This window comes from Plectrocnemia conspersa, unplaced genomic scaffold (assembly GCF_051122295.1).
Source record: "Plectrocnemia conspersa isolate PC_06_02 unplaced genomic scaffold, ASM5112229v1 ptg000002l, whole genome shotgun sequence".
NCBI lineage: Eukaryota > Metazoa > Arthropoda > Insecta > Trichoptera > Polycentropodidae > Plectrocnemia > Plectrocnemia conspersa.
This window is the reverse complement of record NW_028277166.1, coordinates 4,753,282-4,770,453: the sequence shown is the minus strand read 5'-3', so window position 1 is coordinate 4,770,453 and position 17,172 is coordinate 4,753,282. Positions and strand designations below refer to the sequence as shown.

Below are 17,172 nucleotides of genomic sequence, written 5' to 3'. Positions count from 1 at the left end.
CGAAACGTATTATATTGTTCTTGATATTTACTTAGCGAACAAATTTAACTCTAAGATTATCAAAGTCCAAATAAAATAAAGTTTAACATACGAATGCGTACACACAGATAAAATTCATTCATACGCACATGACCCCGAATATGCTGATGCTGACAGGGCCGAAAAGAAGAGAATCCATAACAATGGGCGAAATAGAAAAGGGACGATCGTCGGGGCATATTTTCTTAAATCGCATTCGGCTACAGATCTCTTCCGATCATTTAATTTCTGGGATTATGGCGTCCTCGCTGACGGCGAGAGGGCGTGGAAAGGGATGGGGGTGGATTATCCCTGTGGGAAAAAGGGTTTCGCGGCAAAAAGCGCGGAGCGCGAATCTTGCACCGTCATAACTCGAATATAATGATGCACTAAAGGCGAAACCGAAACGTATTTTCGAATTTTATTACGTGTTGGGAGTTATGATGAAGGGAGCAACTTTCGAATGGAGTTAAAAGGTAGTTGGAGTTGTAGGAAATAAATATAATATTTTATTAAGACTAACATTATGGCTTTAGTGTAAATAAACTGTTAAATTTTAAGCAAGCAACTGTAGATATTTTTAGATACATCTCAAAAACAAAATGTGTCATTTAAACCATCGAAAACTAGGCCGTTGAAATATATTTTTTATAAGTTTTTAAAGAAAAATGCATTCAGCAGTCGAAGCTATTAAATATATGTAAATACCGTAGTATCACTACAATAATAAATAATTAACTATTCTTAAATATTCACGAGCATCAGATCGAAAAGCGACTGTCTTCTTTTGAGTTTGGAAGATAGACAGAAATATTACTAACTATATTGGTAAGCAAGAAGTGTCTTTATTATCATCTCGTAATGAAGGCAAATACAGGAACTATTATTGAATTAATAGAACATTTATAAAATTTTATATAATGACTGAAAATACAAGAAAGAAATAGAGGCTTTACAATAAATCAACGATGTGTAGTACAAAGCGATTATCATTATATTAAATACCTAAACTTTTTATATGCGTACTTCTAAATTCTCATATTACAGTAACTACGTTACCTAACGAGCTTACCGGAGTAAATTTCTCGTGAGAAAGCCGACGAGACAAAAAATAACACTCACACACAATTAGCTCGTTCCGAAGAAAGCTCTGGTAGTTAATTTTCTATAATTGCTTGCCAAACTGCTCACGTACACACACACACACACACACACACACATACATACTTACATACATGAAAAATTGTTTTCTAACGTTTCTCTCCACCACCTTTCCCGTCCCATCGGGCACTTTTCCCGCTCTTATAGTTCCCGTGATTTGTTTTCCGGACCCTTTTTCCCCGACACCCTAACCCGGCTCCCGACCCTTTCCAACTCCCATCGGGCTGACATATCTTCATCTAACCCTTTTCAAAAGTCGCGTCTTTTTTGCGAAGTGGTACCGACTGTAAAGAGAGTCGCGCGGTACAAAACTAACTCGGTACTTTGATAAAATTCGGCGAGAGGACCCGAATGAGTTGCCGTTTAATTAAAAAAGGTCTGATCAATACGTATCCGACCTCTTTTTTCAGGGATAACCAGTTGGTGTTGGAATTACAAGCTGAAGAACAACGCGAAAAGGTAGGTGTACAAAAAAATATATTAGGTACTTGTGAAGAATGTGTTTTACACTTTTACGCAAAAATCTGTAAAAAAATTGATTTTGAATTTCAAATTATTGAAAATTAAAATAGTCACAACATTTTAACGAAGTAACAAGGTAAAATTTGCATTTTTAAAAACACAATTTATCATTTATTTTTGATTAACGCGTTCAAAGGGTTAAGAGCCTTCATTATACAACTAAATTGCCCTTCTTTACAAAAATATTTAAGGCCAAATTTTTTCTCATGTTGTTTGAAATTTTGGCCTTAACTCCAACTCGGACTCAGAATTTAAAAATTTCGATAAGATATTCTTAAAATATAATATTTATTTTCAATTATTTTATTTACATTTAAATAACAGCAAAGTATAAAAGAAAAAAAAAATTAATAATATTTTTTAGGATTAGTGCCGCGCCATTTTATTTGTCTACGTGTGACCACTTGTTTACTTCATATTATCGACTTTAAGCGCGATAGAAAGTTACATAGTGTCGATTTTTTATTAATAAATGTATGTAAATATTAACTAAAAGAGTAGTTTTTAATTTTAATGTTTATATTTAAAAGTGAAAAATAGCAATTTAAAAGCCTTCATGCTAAAAAGTAAATAAAATCAAATACGGAAGTGCATCAACCTTTCAGTGTAAAACAACCACTATCGAACACGATAAAAAAACAAAAACAGCAGATGGCGAGACGAAAGACAACCCAAAAAGGAACAACACAAAAAAATGGGAAGAAGGAGACAGTCCGACAACGAATTAAAGTTTCGTTCACAAAAGGTACGATCTGACGTCTGAACGAGATGATTACGAAGTTTCAAGCGATAAGTACGTTTACGGAGGCCGATTTCGCAGCAGATCTCCAAACCCTCCCCTTTACGACCACTCTCTTCCTATCTTTTTTTTCACTCCGCCCAGCTACTCGTGGACCCCCGATTCGTCCGTTTCATTGTAAAACGGCGAGTTTAAAAAAGTCGTAGCTATGTAGCCGCTACGGATGGCTTTATTTGAGACAAACTTTTTCTTTCGCCCAATTATGGTCTGGGACCGTTCCCTACTTAATAGAGTCAGGATGGATCCGTGAGCGTATAATGAAACATAAAGGATTCTCGTTCATCTGGTTATTCCTAATTATGACTCTTTCCTCTCTTTTAGAACGGTCTATTTTAAACTGTGAGACAATAGTGATAATGATATTATTATTATTATTCCTTGTCGTTAATAAGCCCTCATTAATAAGTTAATAAGACTAAAGATAATCGCCGCTTTGTTAGATTTGTTAACGATTAGTCTACAACTCCGCAAATTTGAAAGCATATGATAATTTCTGTAGCGTTTACATTTAGTCTGTTTATAGTAAAAAAGATGTTCCTATTTTCCCTGCGGTAAACATTTTTTTACTTATTTCGTAAATAATCTAAATATGGAATATAGAAGCAGAAAAAAAAAATTTTAATAAATATATTTTATCGTATATTTAATTTCACACGTGTTATTAAGCTAAATCTGTTAGACAAGTATATCTAAATGCAAAAGTATCTAAAATCAAAAACATTCATTGAAAATTAAAACGTTTTGCTACAGAAAAAACGTTTTAAAATATAATCAGGTTAGGTGCGAATGAGCGGGAGCGAGCGAACGTTGGTCAGAACCATAGAGTAATGAAATAAATAGAGAGGGTGACGTATATTAAAAATCGTAGCGTATTCTGGATCGCCGACGAACAAAATGACCTTATGGCGTTTGATGAACGAACGAGGCGCTGTCACAATTGTAATTTATTGATTTACTTGTATCACCAATTATTGTTATATCATTACAGACATTTTGTTATTCATTTCCGCACCACTCTTGAGATAGAATAAATGGTGTGGTGTCTCCAATAGACGCAAAATAATCAGCTACTACTCTGACATTTTTTAATTTATATAATATATTTTCTATGAGCTGAAGTAGCTCATTATTAGATAATTTTTAATACTAAATTTTAATTAATCGCCGCGATATTCATCCGTGAGATTCGAAAAATTTAGATAAACCCAATCTGTGATGATCGATCGAATTTATAATGATATAATAATCAGACTCGATGTAAAATGAAAAACATGAGATTCGAATCCATGTCTTTCAGGTCAATAGTCAGCGACTTATACCACTATATTGTGCTGGTTATTAAAAACAACAAAATTAATTTATATTGATAAAAACAATTATATTTACTATTAGTGTAGATGTTTTTAATGATAAATTTGTACAGATTAATATATGTATGTTAAATAAATTATATTTAAAACATACACCAGTGCGATCAATCGAAGCGAAAGCCAGGACGACCTCATTGCGCGCCCCTGTCGGGTCCGCTGGACCGCAGCCTCACCGAGTCTTTTATATTTAGTTTGATATCAAATATAAATGCGAAGTATGAAATGCGCAGCCCTAGTTGAATGCGCATTAAGAACACTGCCGACCGCGCAGGCGCACGCGGCAAGGTGACTGACCGAGAGACTAACTTATTAGATTTTTCTTTGCGCGATTTTTTAGTACGCGTCGCCCTCTCTATTTATTTCATTACTCTATTGACAGAACAGTAAACGCCCCACGAATAACTCTGCAGTGAATCTTTAATAACGTCCCTGTATTCGACAGATTTGTTTTAAAAAAAAAAACATAAAATTGTATATACTTTATGGACAGGAACGTCATTTGGGGGATGTTATTTTTGCCTCCTTCCCCAAAAAAAGCTTAAATAACGTTCTTGGACCACATGCTGCACATGCAGTCTATTTTTATAGCGCAAAGTTTTACAATTGTAGTGCAAAGTATGCAACTCTAAAGTATAAAATTCATAGTGGAAACTGTTAAATTTATAGTGCAATTAATTTACACCTAAATAAAATTAACATCATCTAAAAAACGAGACGATACACGGATAGCAGTTTTATAAAGTTTTGTGGTAAAGCAAAATTGTTTTACAGTGCTATTTATTTACTGTTAACTAGCACGATAGATGAATTGTATAAGACACGAAAGACTTTATATCCTATATGTACATTAGTGATTTTAAATTTCTGTCGTATCTGGGAGATCGTATTTAGTGATTATTGTATAAATTTCATAGATTAAGTTTTACTAAATTTTTCTAATATATCGTGAATAATCAAAAAAAATCGACAATGGTCCTGAATGAGCTGTACTAATACTTTATAATTTATAAAATATGTCACTGATTGTTTTCAGTCTGGTGTCTCACTACAAACTTAGTAGTGTTTGATTGTGATAACCCCGTTTGATGCATTAGATTAGCTATGCAGCACAATGAAACGGAAGATTTACAATAAATATCTAACTAATCAAAAAATATTTAGACAAGAGAAATAGAACTATGAAGCGCTTTGCATTGAAGATTCTCTCAGCACAAAATTGAATTACAATGATATTGCCCCCATCTCGGTCGGATAACGGCGATAAAATCCCGCAAATCCGTAGCATTCGAACAATAACGACACACAAAACGCTCTCTGTACAAATCCTTCAGATCAAAACTCGTTAAGTGCACTCAGCGCTGTAAACAGCGTGCAGCGCGTGCCCGAAATGTAAATGCCCGGATGAGGCGCTTGCCTCTATCGTAAGTTATTTAATAGAAAGAGAACCACCCTTCACCCTTTCACTGCTTCCAATCCCCCGTAGGAAGTCCGGCCCGTTTCCAGTTCGGTTGAGACAAATAAAAGTCGCGACGCGGAAAATAATCTAGTCCATAAATCAAACTCGATTACGTTTACGCGCGACGCCCATAATTGAAGCACGTCGCGCGATTTTTCATGTCGGATATATTATCAGATCACACACCAGAAACTATCCGATGATTTATGAGCGGATTGAAGGGGGCGGATTCTCGCCGTTGTTCTTGAGATCTAAAACGTGTGTTCGTGTTGTGCTGTGTATATTATCGAAGCAGACGTAGACACTTTGAATCATTCAAAATCTGTCAAACACACGCTGACATTTACGATGTGCAATAATATGAAACCATTGACTAGTTAATTGCTTAAGAAATTTGCTCAAACTTCATATTAAAAGTTGTATTTGTGTTATGTTGAAGTAGAGCAGACATGTCAAACACACGGCCCGTGGAATGTGTGTTTGGCATGCAATATGAATTAGTTGTAATATCTCTTTTTTCGTTCAAGAAAATCAAATAAATTTAAACAAATCATAATTTAAAAGATCACCACAACCCACATTGATTACCCTAATGCTTGAACTACACTCTCTGTTGTCGAAGTTGTCCGAACCGAAGTTCAACTGAAGTTGAGCGAGGTCGCCGACTTCCGAATAGCGGCCACACTGCCACAAATTTCATATGCCGTCCGGACGGCGGTCGTGAATGACGTCTGCACGGCGGCTGCTGTCACGTACAGCTGGCATATTTAGCGCGATCGAAAAATATGCCAAATAATCGCAATTTTTAAATTGTCATATTATTAAAATTACGCTACTGATAATTATAAAAGTTTGTGTGGGCACTCACCAATAAAATATCAGTGAAAACTTTTCGGTCGTAAATATTCAATTTACGCAAAATCTTTGTCGGCTTTTGCAAAATGCCATAAGGCATAAAAATGATACTTCAGAATACGAACACCACATCTGTGACTATCCTATAATTAGTTGCCATCGATTCTAAATAATAATTCGTTATGGTGTGACATTTATATAAACCGATCTAGGAAAATACATACGATTTTTTTCAACAAAATCAAGTACCACTAATTATTTTTTAATTATTTAATTTTATATGAAAAAAAATATAATAACGATATTTGTTAGAAGAATATATTATCAAAAATATAATTAATCCCTTTTGGTGCCCTAAAATATTTAAAGATGTCAGTAAGAGTCTGTTGAAGTCCCCGATAAGCATGTGGTATTATAACTTGACCACGTGACCACGATGCAGCGCTCGTTATACGTGTTGACCATAGGACGCTTACGCGCATACTGAAATTGAACCGAGTTACTCGTTCTATCTCAGTTTGCGAAAAACCATATCATTATATCTCTCACTGTCGTCACTTAACACATGAGAGAGCGAAAAGGGAAGTATCTTACCACTCGCGCTCGAAAGAGCAGCTCCGACTTCGGTTCTTTTGGCTTCAGTCCGTTTGCCGACAATGTTCGGAAGCGCTTGAAGCTGGCCAAGTCGACTGAAATATCCTCACTTTACCTCCCGTTCTCGGTAAACTCGGACAACTTCCGAGAGATTTTAGAACGGGCAGAACCGAACTCGACCGAATTAACCCACTATATTCTCTGTCCTTCGCCAACCTTGGCCTACTTCCAGAAAGTGTAGTGCAGGCATAAAGAAGAGAAGCGTGGTAATACATATTTTAGAACTACACAACTGCTGGGCAGGTGGAGCCCCCCCATGCTTAAATCTAAAACTGCAAGGTAACAATAACACAATCAGTCATTTTATTAGTAGTATTTCTACAATAAAATAAAAGGGGTAATTATGATCAAAACAGATTCCTAAAAATCAGGAACCATTTATACAAAACCTTAAGTGTTGCAAAATACATGTCCAAAATTGAGGAAATTTTACAAGATTTTAAAGAGGGATTTAATGATTTTAAATTCCAGTCATTGTTTTAGTACAATTTACATTTAAGGTTGACGTCAATATAAAATCAGTTGAAAGCAAATTTTCTCGTTAGGTAACGATGGTCTTTAATTTAAATAAATAAATATTTTTTTACCGGTTCGCAATTAGGACTGACGAACTTTTTAGTTTCTAAGAATTTGTAAACTTAAAGCATCATTGCGAAAGTATAAATATTATAGATTTAAAAAAAAAATACTTTACTACTTTTATTTATTAATAAATATTATATAGAAGAAAATCACAGCTGAAGGTACCAGAAGGGTTAAACTGAACCCGTACGGGATACGGGAAGTACGTTGTTCCCGGCTGGAAAATATGGCGGATGTAATTCCCTCGTGTTTATATTTTCAGTTGGCTAATATAGTTGGACCGAGGAAATGGGGCAGGCGAATTTACGGCGTCGACAATATAAGATTCGATATTTTTTCCTCTCGATTTTGTACCCCCAACAAACTACATAAAGCACCTTCCGCCTTCTGGTGCTCTTAAGATAACTAACCAAGAAATCCAACCAAATATTGCTAATACAACAATAAGCAAAATACCTTAAAAATACTTGAAATTCTAAAAGCTTTTCTTATTTAGAAAAACAACAATAGTTTATATTAGTTATACAACAAAGCAAATTCATTGTCACTGATCTTACTTATTATAAATACTTTTCAATTTAATACCAACGATTATGTTGGATGAAATGTTGAAAACATATTTTAATTATAATACAAATAAATCAGTCAAACTTTGTTGATATAAACGAGCAATTAAATAGTCAAACTTACCATGACAGCGCTCATTTTGAAGTCCATGAGATTCTTGACCTCAGCCGCCATCTCCCTCAGCAGTATCAATCCATCCTTCCTAACCACCTCCAAGTCCCAGTCGTGATATTTCTGCAATGAAATTAATACCATCAGCATTAGTTACATGTCGAAACGATGAATTAACATGCGTTTGTTTACACAGAAGCGTCACTGCCCCGAGGCACACCTGTAATTTCGATGCTTCGCTTTGAAGATGCCTGCGTGCCTACACCACTCATATTCATATCTAATTGTGACATTAATACCTACAGGCTTTTGAAGCGATTCCAGGCGCATTCCGCGGCGAATACTACAAACGGTGGAGAAATTTTGAAAACGCAGATAGAGCAAAGGGTTAAATGCGATGCGAGAGTATTTAGCGAGAAACGTTTGTGCTAAAAATAACACAAAAAAGATTTGTGTGACCCAGTAAAAAAATATGACACGACAGAGATTCATTTTTCCTGTTAGATATGCACTCACTAAAAAGCATTTAATTGCGATTAGCAGTTTCTTATAATAAATATATGCTATTTTTTTATTTATTTTATATCATATCGTGATTATACAAATATATATATATATGTATTATTCGTTTAAGCAAATATTATTATACTTATGTATTATTTTGATATGGAAATATGAGGAAGAGGGCTCCCGGGAGCAAAATGAAAAATGTAACGTCTATAAAGAAAATATCGTCTCACCCCAATGATCTGTGTCAATATTTGACCTCAACCCCTTCAGTATTCCATGTTGATCGTCATATTAAATATGAAATGGCTTTTAACCCTTATATTATATACGCTATATGCATAATGGATGCTCATTTTTATGGACTTTTCGCATGAATATTTCGTAATTATATTAGATAAGGGTTGTGATTATTTTATAAATTTGTATGACACAATATCACGTTTAACACACGTTTTATAATATAATATATAAATATTATTATTATTTAGTTAATTAAATACTTATTTATATATATAAGAAATTTTAGTAGCGTAGATGTGCATCATACAGTAAAATATCTTCCAGCACTTCATAGTATTGTGTTATGTAAGCTCAGTGTTCTCAAACGTTCTATTTGATAACCGCAACAATTAAGAATGAGTGATGCAATTTTAGGTTTGGCGGTCAGAAACCCTAATTAGAATGAGCTTTAAAAAAATGTTCTTTCAAATTTGCAAATGTAGTTTTTATTGTAGCTTAAGATACAATTCCTTAAAAGAAATCAAACAATATCTGCAGCAAAGGAAAATTAGCAAAGCCTTTTAAGGTTTTTCGTTGAGAAAAAATTCAATTGCTCCTCTGAGTTTAAAAATTCTTAATAAAATTTAACCATAAGTAAGCCATCGAACTACTATATTTTAAAGCGAGTTAGGATATTTTTTTTCATTTCTAAAAAAAAGTGTCGAATATTAAGTTCATGAGAGTGAAATAATTTCACTGCTTACATAACTGATTCAATAACACGCGATAGATTGAGATGTTTCCCACAATGTATTTATTATTTAATATTACCCTGATTATTAAATAAAAGCAAAGCCCCTGATTATTAACCACCTTGTCATATAGTTTTTTAATTAAGTTTCACATTTTATTCGATTTAACTTTAAAATAAATGTTAAACATATTTTCGTCTACATTTATTCCATGTAGACTATTCATAAAAGCTAGTTCTTTATTCACTTCAAACATATCATTGACTCAGCAAATAAAATCAAAGTGGTGTAAACCAGTAATTAACTATTTGCAAAAGCCTTTAAAAAATGGAACTTCAGTTTTTATTTTTACCAAACCCTTCAATAATACAATAAAATCGCAATCTCTTAAAGTGCATTTGCTATGATTTGACATAGTGCACCTGGATTTAGAAAAAAATTTAGAAACGCCTGGGGGGTTAGGCTGAAAAAAATTACTTAAAATCATTTGCTTTGCTATTTAATTGCCTATTGATGTTACTCACAATGTGCTCTACCTTTCAAATTACTAATAAATTCAAATAAAAATAGAACTGTAACATTTCTTCAGATGCAACGACCAAATATGACCTAATTATTTTGTCATTGGTAAATGGATTCCGTTAATTAATTAAGAAATGAGCTAAGCATGCAAGTAACTTGTAAAAAATAATAAAAAAACGTTTAAAAAAATCGAAATAACTTGACTTTCAAAAAATAAATTTATGACAAACATAGTGTAATGCCTTTTAAAAGTCGGTATAGATAGCTTTGCACTAGTTTTATCGACGATGATGCGACTAAAACCATGTAAACGGCTTAGTCGCAAGAAGTTCGTATTAAATATACACATCTTTGAAAGGTGACCGTATTTGTAGGTCGGACCATTGAAATGAAACGAATGCTTTCTGGATTTTTAAGGATCGTCTTGGTCGATTCGGCGTAGCTCCATTTAGTGCGAGTTCAGATAAACTTTCGTTTAGCCCAATTCGGAAGCAAAGTGGTAGTTTTGATCAAGTAGCAAACGTTTATTGTTTTATATTATATATAATATTCTATTAGGCTCGTTGTCAGATATGTTAGATGCGATATCAGTAAAATTAGCAACGTTGTCTTTTTATGGAATGTGTAATTCAGTTCTTTGATACCTGCTCAAACCGCATTTCTTTGCAGTTAATACTGACCCTTTTGTGTCTGTTCATAAAATGGTAATGAACAACGCATCAGCATTAAAGAAACCCAAATCAATTAGTTTTATAAGACTCTTTTAGTAAGTAATTTGGTGGTAGTATATGAATAGCACAACGTTAGTATAACCACAGCGTAGACAACTGTTGTAACGAACCACGGCAAATTAGATTAAATATTAATACTTTCAGTATTTTTTGGGAGATAGAAGCAAACGAGCGTAGAAGTAAGCTTCGGGTGTTTCCGCATCCCTTGGTTAGCAGACGTTGTCCGGAGGCGTCAAGGCGATATAAAAACAGTACAAATGGGGGGTCGTTTCGAGGGGTGGCGAACTATGCATGGATGAAAAACGAACAATGAGGGCGGTTCGCTTGTACGGAAAACGACTTTGACACCGTTTTCGCCAGGAATAGGGCGATAGCGGCCCGATTTGCGATTCTAAATCGAAAGGAAAAAAGTTCTCTTTTTTTCGTGTTTTATTTTCGAAAAAAGGTTGAATACATCTGGTGCTGTTTATTCAACATCACTCGAGCTAAACTTCCACACTCACTACATTACCAAGATCGTTGTTATATATATATTAATTCATTTTTTGTGGAATATCAGTAGAGGGTACATTGTGGTGTTTTTTTTACTTATTTTGGTTAAGAAAGAAAATGTTGAAATTTAAAATTATGAACTGTAACAATTATTAAGAACATTAAATACCATTTGCTAATAATATTTTAATTCAAATTAAATGATTTAAATATACTATATATAGCTATGAAAAAAAATATTTATCCAAATTAAAACCGTTATTAAAATATGTATTATTTCACTGCTGAGTATTTTACGCGACTGAGTGTTTTAAGTCACTGAATGTTTTAGTGACCTACAACTTCGAGTAAGCGACCACACTGTCGCAAATTTCATATGCCGTCCGGACGGCGGCTTCTGTCACCTACAGCCGTCATATTTGCGCGCGATCGAAAAATGTGCCAAATAATCGCAATTTTTAAATTGTCATATTATTAAAATTACGCTACTGATAATTATAAAAGTTTGTGTGGGCACTCACCAATACAATATCAGTGAAAACTTTTCGGTCGTAAATTTTCAATTTATGCAAAATCTTTATCGGCTTTTGCAAAATGCTATAAAGCATAAAAATGATACTTCAGAATACGAACACTACATCTGTGACTATCCTAGAATTTGTCGCCATCGATTCTAAATAAGAATTCGTTATGGTGTGACATTTATATAAACCGATCTAGGAAAATACTTTTTTTAACAAAATTAAGTACCATTAGCTATTTTTTAATTATTTAATTTTATATGAAAAAAATATAATAACGATATATGTTAGAAAAATATACTATCAAAAATATAATTAATATATTTTGGTGCCCTAAAATATTCAAAGATATCAGTAAGAGTCTGTTGAAGTTTCCGATAAGCATGTGGTAGTATAACGATGCAGCGCTCGACATGCGTGTTAACCATAGGACGCCTACGCGCATACTGAAATTGAAGCAAATTACTTGTTCTATCTCAGTTTACGAAACAGCATATAATTATCTCTCTCACTCTCGTCACTTAGCGCGCGAGAGAGCGAAAGGGGAAGTATCTCACCGCTCGCGCTCGAAAGAACAGCTCCGACTTCGGTCTCTTTGACTCCGGTCCTTTTGCCGACAATGTTCGAATTCTCGGTAGCCTCGGACAACTTCCGAGGGATTTTAGAGCGGGCAGAACCGAACTCGATCGAAGTAACTCACACTGTATTCTCTGTCCTTGGTCAACCTTGGCCAACTTCCAAAGAGTATAGTGTAAGCATAAGCGTTGTCTTCGGCATAACAAACAAACAATTATAAGTATTCGAGCGGACGTTCATTAACGGTAGCCATGAACAGCTTAAAATTATTTTCATTTACTTTAATAAAAAAAAGGCAGTTTCGAATCGTTAGCAAAGATGCACCGTTACATACATCAAGTCTGTTTTGGCCTCTAATCATCGGCATTGGTCATAAGATTAACGACTGCAAAAAGCGTTGAAATTATCCTCGCTATACTTAATCGCATAATTAAAGACTTTTCACGCGAAATTTAACCATAAAAACTATAATTTTATACTGTAGTGTATAAAAATAATTTATTTAACTTCGTACCATCTTAAATAACATCGCGATCGACCTCTCGGCCGCTCCTGCTCTATATAATTTGTTTTTAAAGCGAGCTATTATAAAATATACAAAATAAAAGCTATACGATACATAATGTATTACGACGATAAAGATTATATAATACACGCATTATACACAAGCACAAACCATAAATCATTTTTCTCATAACCATTCAAATTATCGCCTCCGTCGAAACTTTTTCCCTACGTTAAAACTCTGAAGAATCGCCAATCTCAAAACGCAATATTCGTTCGTAAAACGATGCGAAAGTTTTTCCGCGCCCTCTCTTTTTTCCTCTCTCCGCTGATAAGCGATACAATTATCTGTAACGGTTGGCCGGAAAATCCAAAGGCTGCAAACGTCTGACCGGGGTCAACAATAATTGCCAGATGCCATTTCAGATTGTTAAATGAAACGTCCATCTCGGTGCCGCGACCCCGGAATTAGTTCCGTCCATCACCGGAAGCGGAGGCTTAACCTTATCCAACCGTGAGGGTTTTCCTTTTCTCTCTTTCTTGGAAAGATCTGTTTCCTTCTTCAGGTGCTTTACTGAGTAAATCGAGCGAAAGGTGCTGATTGGAAGGGTGAATTTTATGTGCGTAATCGAAGGGTTTGCGTAATTCACGTTGCTGATAGTTTTCTCAGCTCGACAAGTTTTTAATTATTTGTTCACTCCATAAAATCGAGAGAATTTTTGTTATAACATAAAAATATTTACAATGATATACTGTATTATTATAATTACATTTTGTCAAATTTTTTTGGGAATAGAATAGAAAATCTTGAATTAAAAATAAAAATTCTTATTTCTTAAGAAATGTAAAACAATAAGTAGTTTTGCATTAAATCGGAAAATGGTAACTTAGACTGCAATAAAATAACCCAGTTTAATTCTTGTGTGAGAGCAACAAGAAAATGTCATTTAAGTACATATTTAAACTTCTTAACAAATTCATCAATACTATTTATCCTACAAGCAATCAGACAATAACTCATGAGACGGGCGTTACGCACAGGCAGAGCAGGCGCCCGCCTGTGGCGTGAAATTACAATGGTGGCTCTCACCGTCTGATTCTATAAATTTTGAAAAACAAAATTGTATAATAATATAAAAACATAAGAAACAATATAATTTATATTTTAGTCTGACAAGTTTTAGAATGCCGTCTTGAATTAAATCATGAATAGAATACATATTAAAACGATTCTAAAGAAATCTTGTCAACAATGTAAACGTTAATTATTAATCTGCAGACACACGCAAGGATAGCTCCTAGGTCCCCGTCGTCGTGCAGCCGAGCATGAAAGAGCCCGTGTCAACAGCACCTCTACTTGAATCCCGACTTCACCTTCAATTATCCCAGCGGCCGATTCCGAACATTGGAGCACTATTATCTTCCGGCCACATCCGTTCGTGATGGTCTCATCCGGCTGCGGTCCAATCCCGTGTTCCCAGATGGTCGTCCCGACCGACCCTCCTCCCGCCCCTCGCGGCCGGGACAACTCGCACAAATCCAATTAACTCATTTAATTTAATCTGCTTTGTCGCGTCACAATCGTCCTCTGGTCCCGGGAGACCCCTTGCAGCATCCCATTCCACTTCCCCTAGAAGTAGGCGACGAACTTTCCGCGAATTTCCACGAGCGATGACAACTGCCATATTAGGTAGTACGGCAAGAAGCAGCGAGACAGCTCAACATTTCTCTCGCCCCTCTCTCTCTCTCCCACACGTTTTTTCTCATCTCGCAGAAATTGGATTAAGCTCTGTTAATGTATGCGACCTAATGACGAACGAATTTTAATATGTGCCGTAATTAAATTATATTATGAAAGTTATTAAATGCTGCTTTAAGAACTCTTCTGCTGTTTTTGAAATTTTATGTGGGAGTAAATGGATAAAATTTTCTATAAAAAATATTATGAAACTAATTAAGACCACGCTATTAGAGTTAAGTGGAAAATACTAGTTAGTACTATTTTATTTTTAATTTACAAACTTCTTAACCCACCATGTTTAATTAATATAATAATGTTATTTTTATTCGTTGCTCTAAAAATACTAATATTTTTGAGTAAAAATAATACGAAACATTAATTGCAACATATACTTAAAACGCGTACCTTTAGCATTGCGTTTTTTTAAATTAAAATCTGACTTGAGGTAATCAGAATAAGGAGCTAAAAAACTATTTGTTATATATAACACAATTTAATTTGCTATCGTCTTTAAATTAACGAGAGTTAAGCTAAACTTGCACCAAGCTAAGTTGCGACAAAACGACCCTTAAAATATTAAGAAAAGCAGTAACATGACTTCCAAAAGTTCAACCCGACATTCAAGGTGACTGAGAGTATACAAGAAAGTTCAAATATAATATATACATTAAAAAACCTCGCGCATGAAAATTCTGTTATCCCTTCATATTTATAATTTTATGTAGAAGAGCTTTAAATAAGCTTTAAAGGATCATCGCTTCTCATTTTCTCAATGCATACCATCACCAGCAAGACTTTTGAATACTTTCCGAAACGAAATGGCTCCAGGAATGCGTACCGTGACGAAGTTAGGAATTTCCGATGAAATTGCTACGTCGAAAACGTTAAAATTAATTTGACGAGACGAGCAAAATTTACGTTTCGCGCTTTGTAACAAATAAAATTCAATTGTAAGTATTCACAATCATTTTATTAGTATACATGCGTATTGTATTTAGTGGTTATAAAAATGTTTTCTATACACTATGAATACACGTCAGCACAATTATACGATGTCATAAAAAGCTTAACGTAGATTTGAGATACGGAATAGTGAACCATATAATTTTGGATTTCATAGACGTTATATCAATATGTACGTTCGATAACGTTTCATGGCATATTTTTAGGTAAAGTTTGTCAATCATTTTCAACAGTAATTATACAAAAAGCGTGTACAATATTCGTGTTATGATTATATCTTGATGTTTTTTAGGGGGGGAAAGTTTTTCAATTATATATTTTATGTACTGCAGTGAAATGTGTTTTTTTTTTGTATAAATATTTTGTAGATAATTTTTAGTTTGTATGATATAATATAATAATACAATAGTAAACGTTTTTTATTTAATGGAGTGATTTTCGCTTTATTTAAATAAAGACTTTTGAGGTAATATAAGTTAAAATTAAAAGTAATTGTCAATATGGCGAAAAACCGTTAAACGGATATTAAAATTAAAGAGTAAAAGTTTGGAGGAGATTAATAAATAAAGCATTATTACAATGATATTTATATACCTAAAATTTAATAAATTTTAACATTTATTTATGTATAAATGCTTTAAGCTTTTGATAAAAAAAAATCGTTTGACTTCAACTTTGTTTTTGCAATGATGCAAATTTTATATTAAAATATATGAAATGAGAATCACAAATAATCTATTATGTCGATTAAAAAAATATTTAATGAAAAATGACTCGTTTTAATATTAAATATTAAGTACCGAAAAGGTCTTATATTGTTTTTGTTCTATTTTTACTACTATTTACAAACGATATAGTAACCACTTTTTATGCTGATGATCTGAATAATGTTAAGGTATTGATAGCATTGATGATTGCTTACACCTATGTCTTTAATAAAACCTAAATAAAGTTTATAATTGCGGTACTACACATATATGATAAATTTAATCATAATATCAAAAAAGTAGTAAAATAATATACTATACAATAATAGACAGCTATTTAATAATTGTTATTATGAAACTTCAGTGTCTCAAGCCACTTTAGTGTATTTTTTATAAACTACTAAATAGTGAACTACTTGAAAATTATTTTAAAATATCCATACACCCAAAATACTACATCATTTTAGGAAGAATCAGAATATAATTCTAACCTGGTCTCCAACTTTTAAAGTGAAAAAATTGAAAATTAATTCTTGCTTTTTGTAAATTAAGAATTTAATACAAGTCTTAAGTGATCAGATTTGTAATGATTTAAATTTAGTACAAAATATAAAAAATAATAAGAAATTACACAGATTCAATGTACTCTATTATTTTACTTAACATTCTAATTTATTTATTGTGTAATTGCTCTTATTCTTAAAATTCAATTAGCAATTTTTTATTTCTAATCTGTCTGCCCCTTAAGTTGTTTCTTAATATTTTTTTTAACTTAGATAAAACTAATGACCTACTAATAATCATAAGTTTCGATAAAAGCAATAATCTTAAGAAAATTC

General features: G+C 33.4%; 1 protein-coding gene across 2 annotated transcripts in view; it reads right to left on the bottom strand.

Moving 5' to 3' along the window:
• Positions 1–17,172, bottom strand: part of stol (voltage-dependent calcium channel subunit stolid) — a 123,335-nt gene that overhangs the window by 59,098 nt on the left and 47,065 nt on the right. For both annotated transcript variants that reach the window (XM_088205826.1, XM_088205828.1), the window contains exon 4: positions 8,108–8,218. In XM_088205826.1, the coding sequence (XP_088061952.1) occupies positions 8,108–8,218 (111 nt within the window). The remainder of the gene's footprint in view (positions 1–8,107; positions 8,219–17,172) is intronic.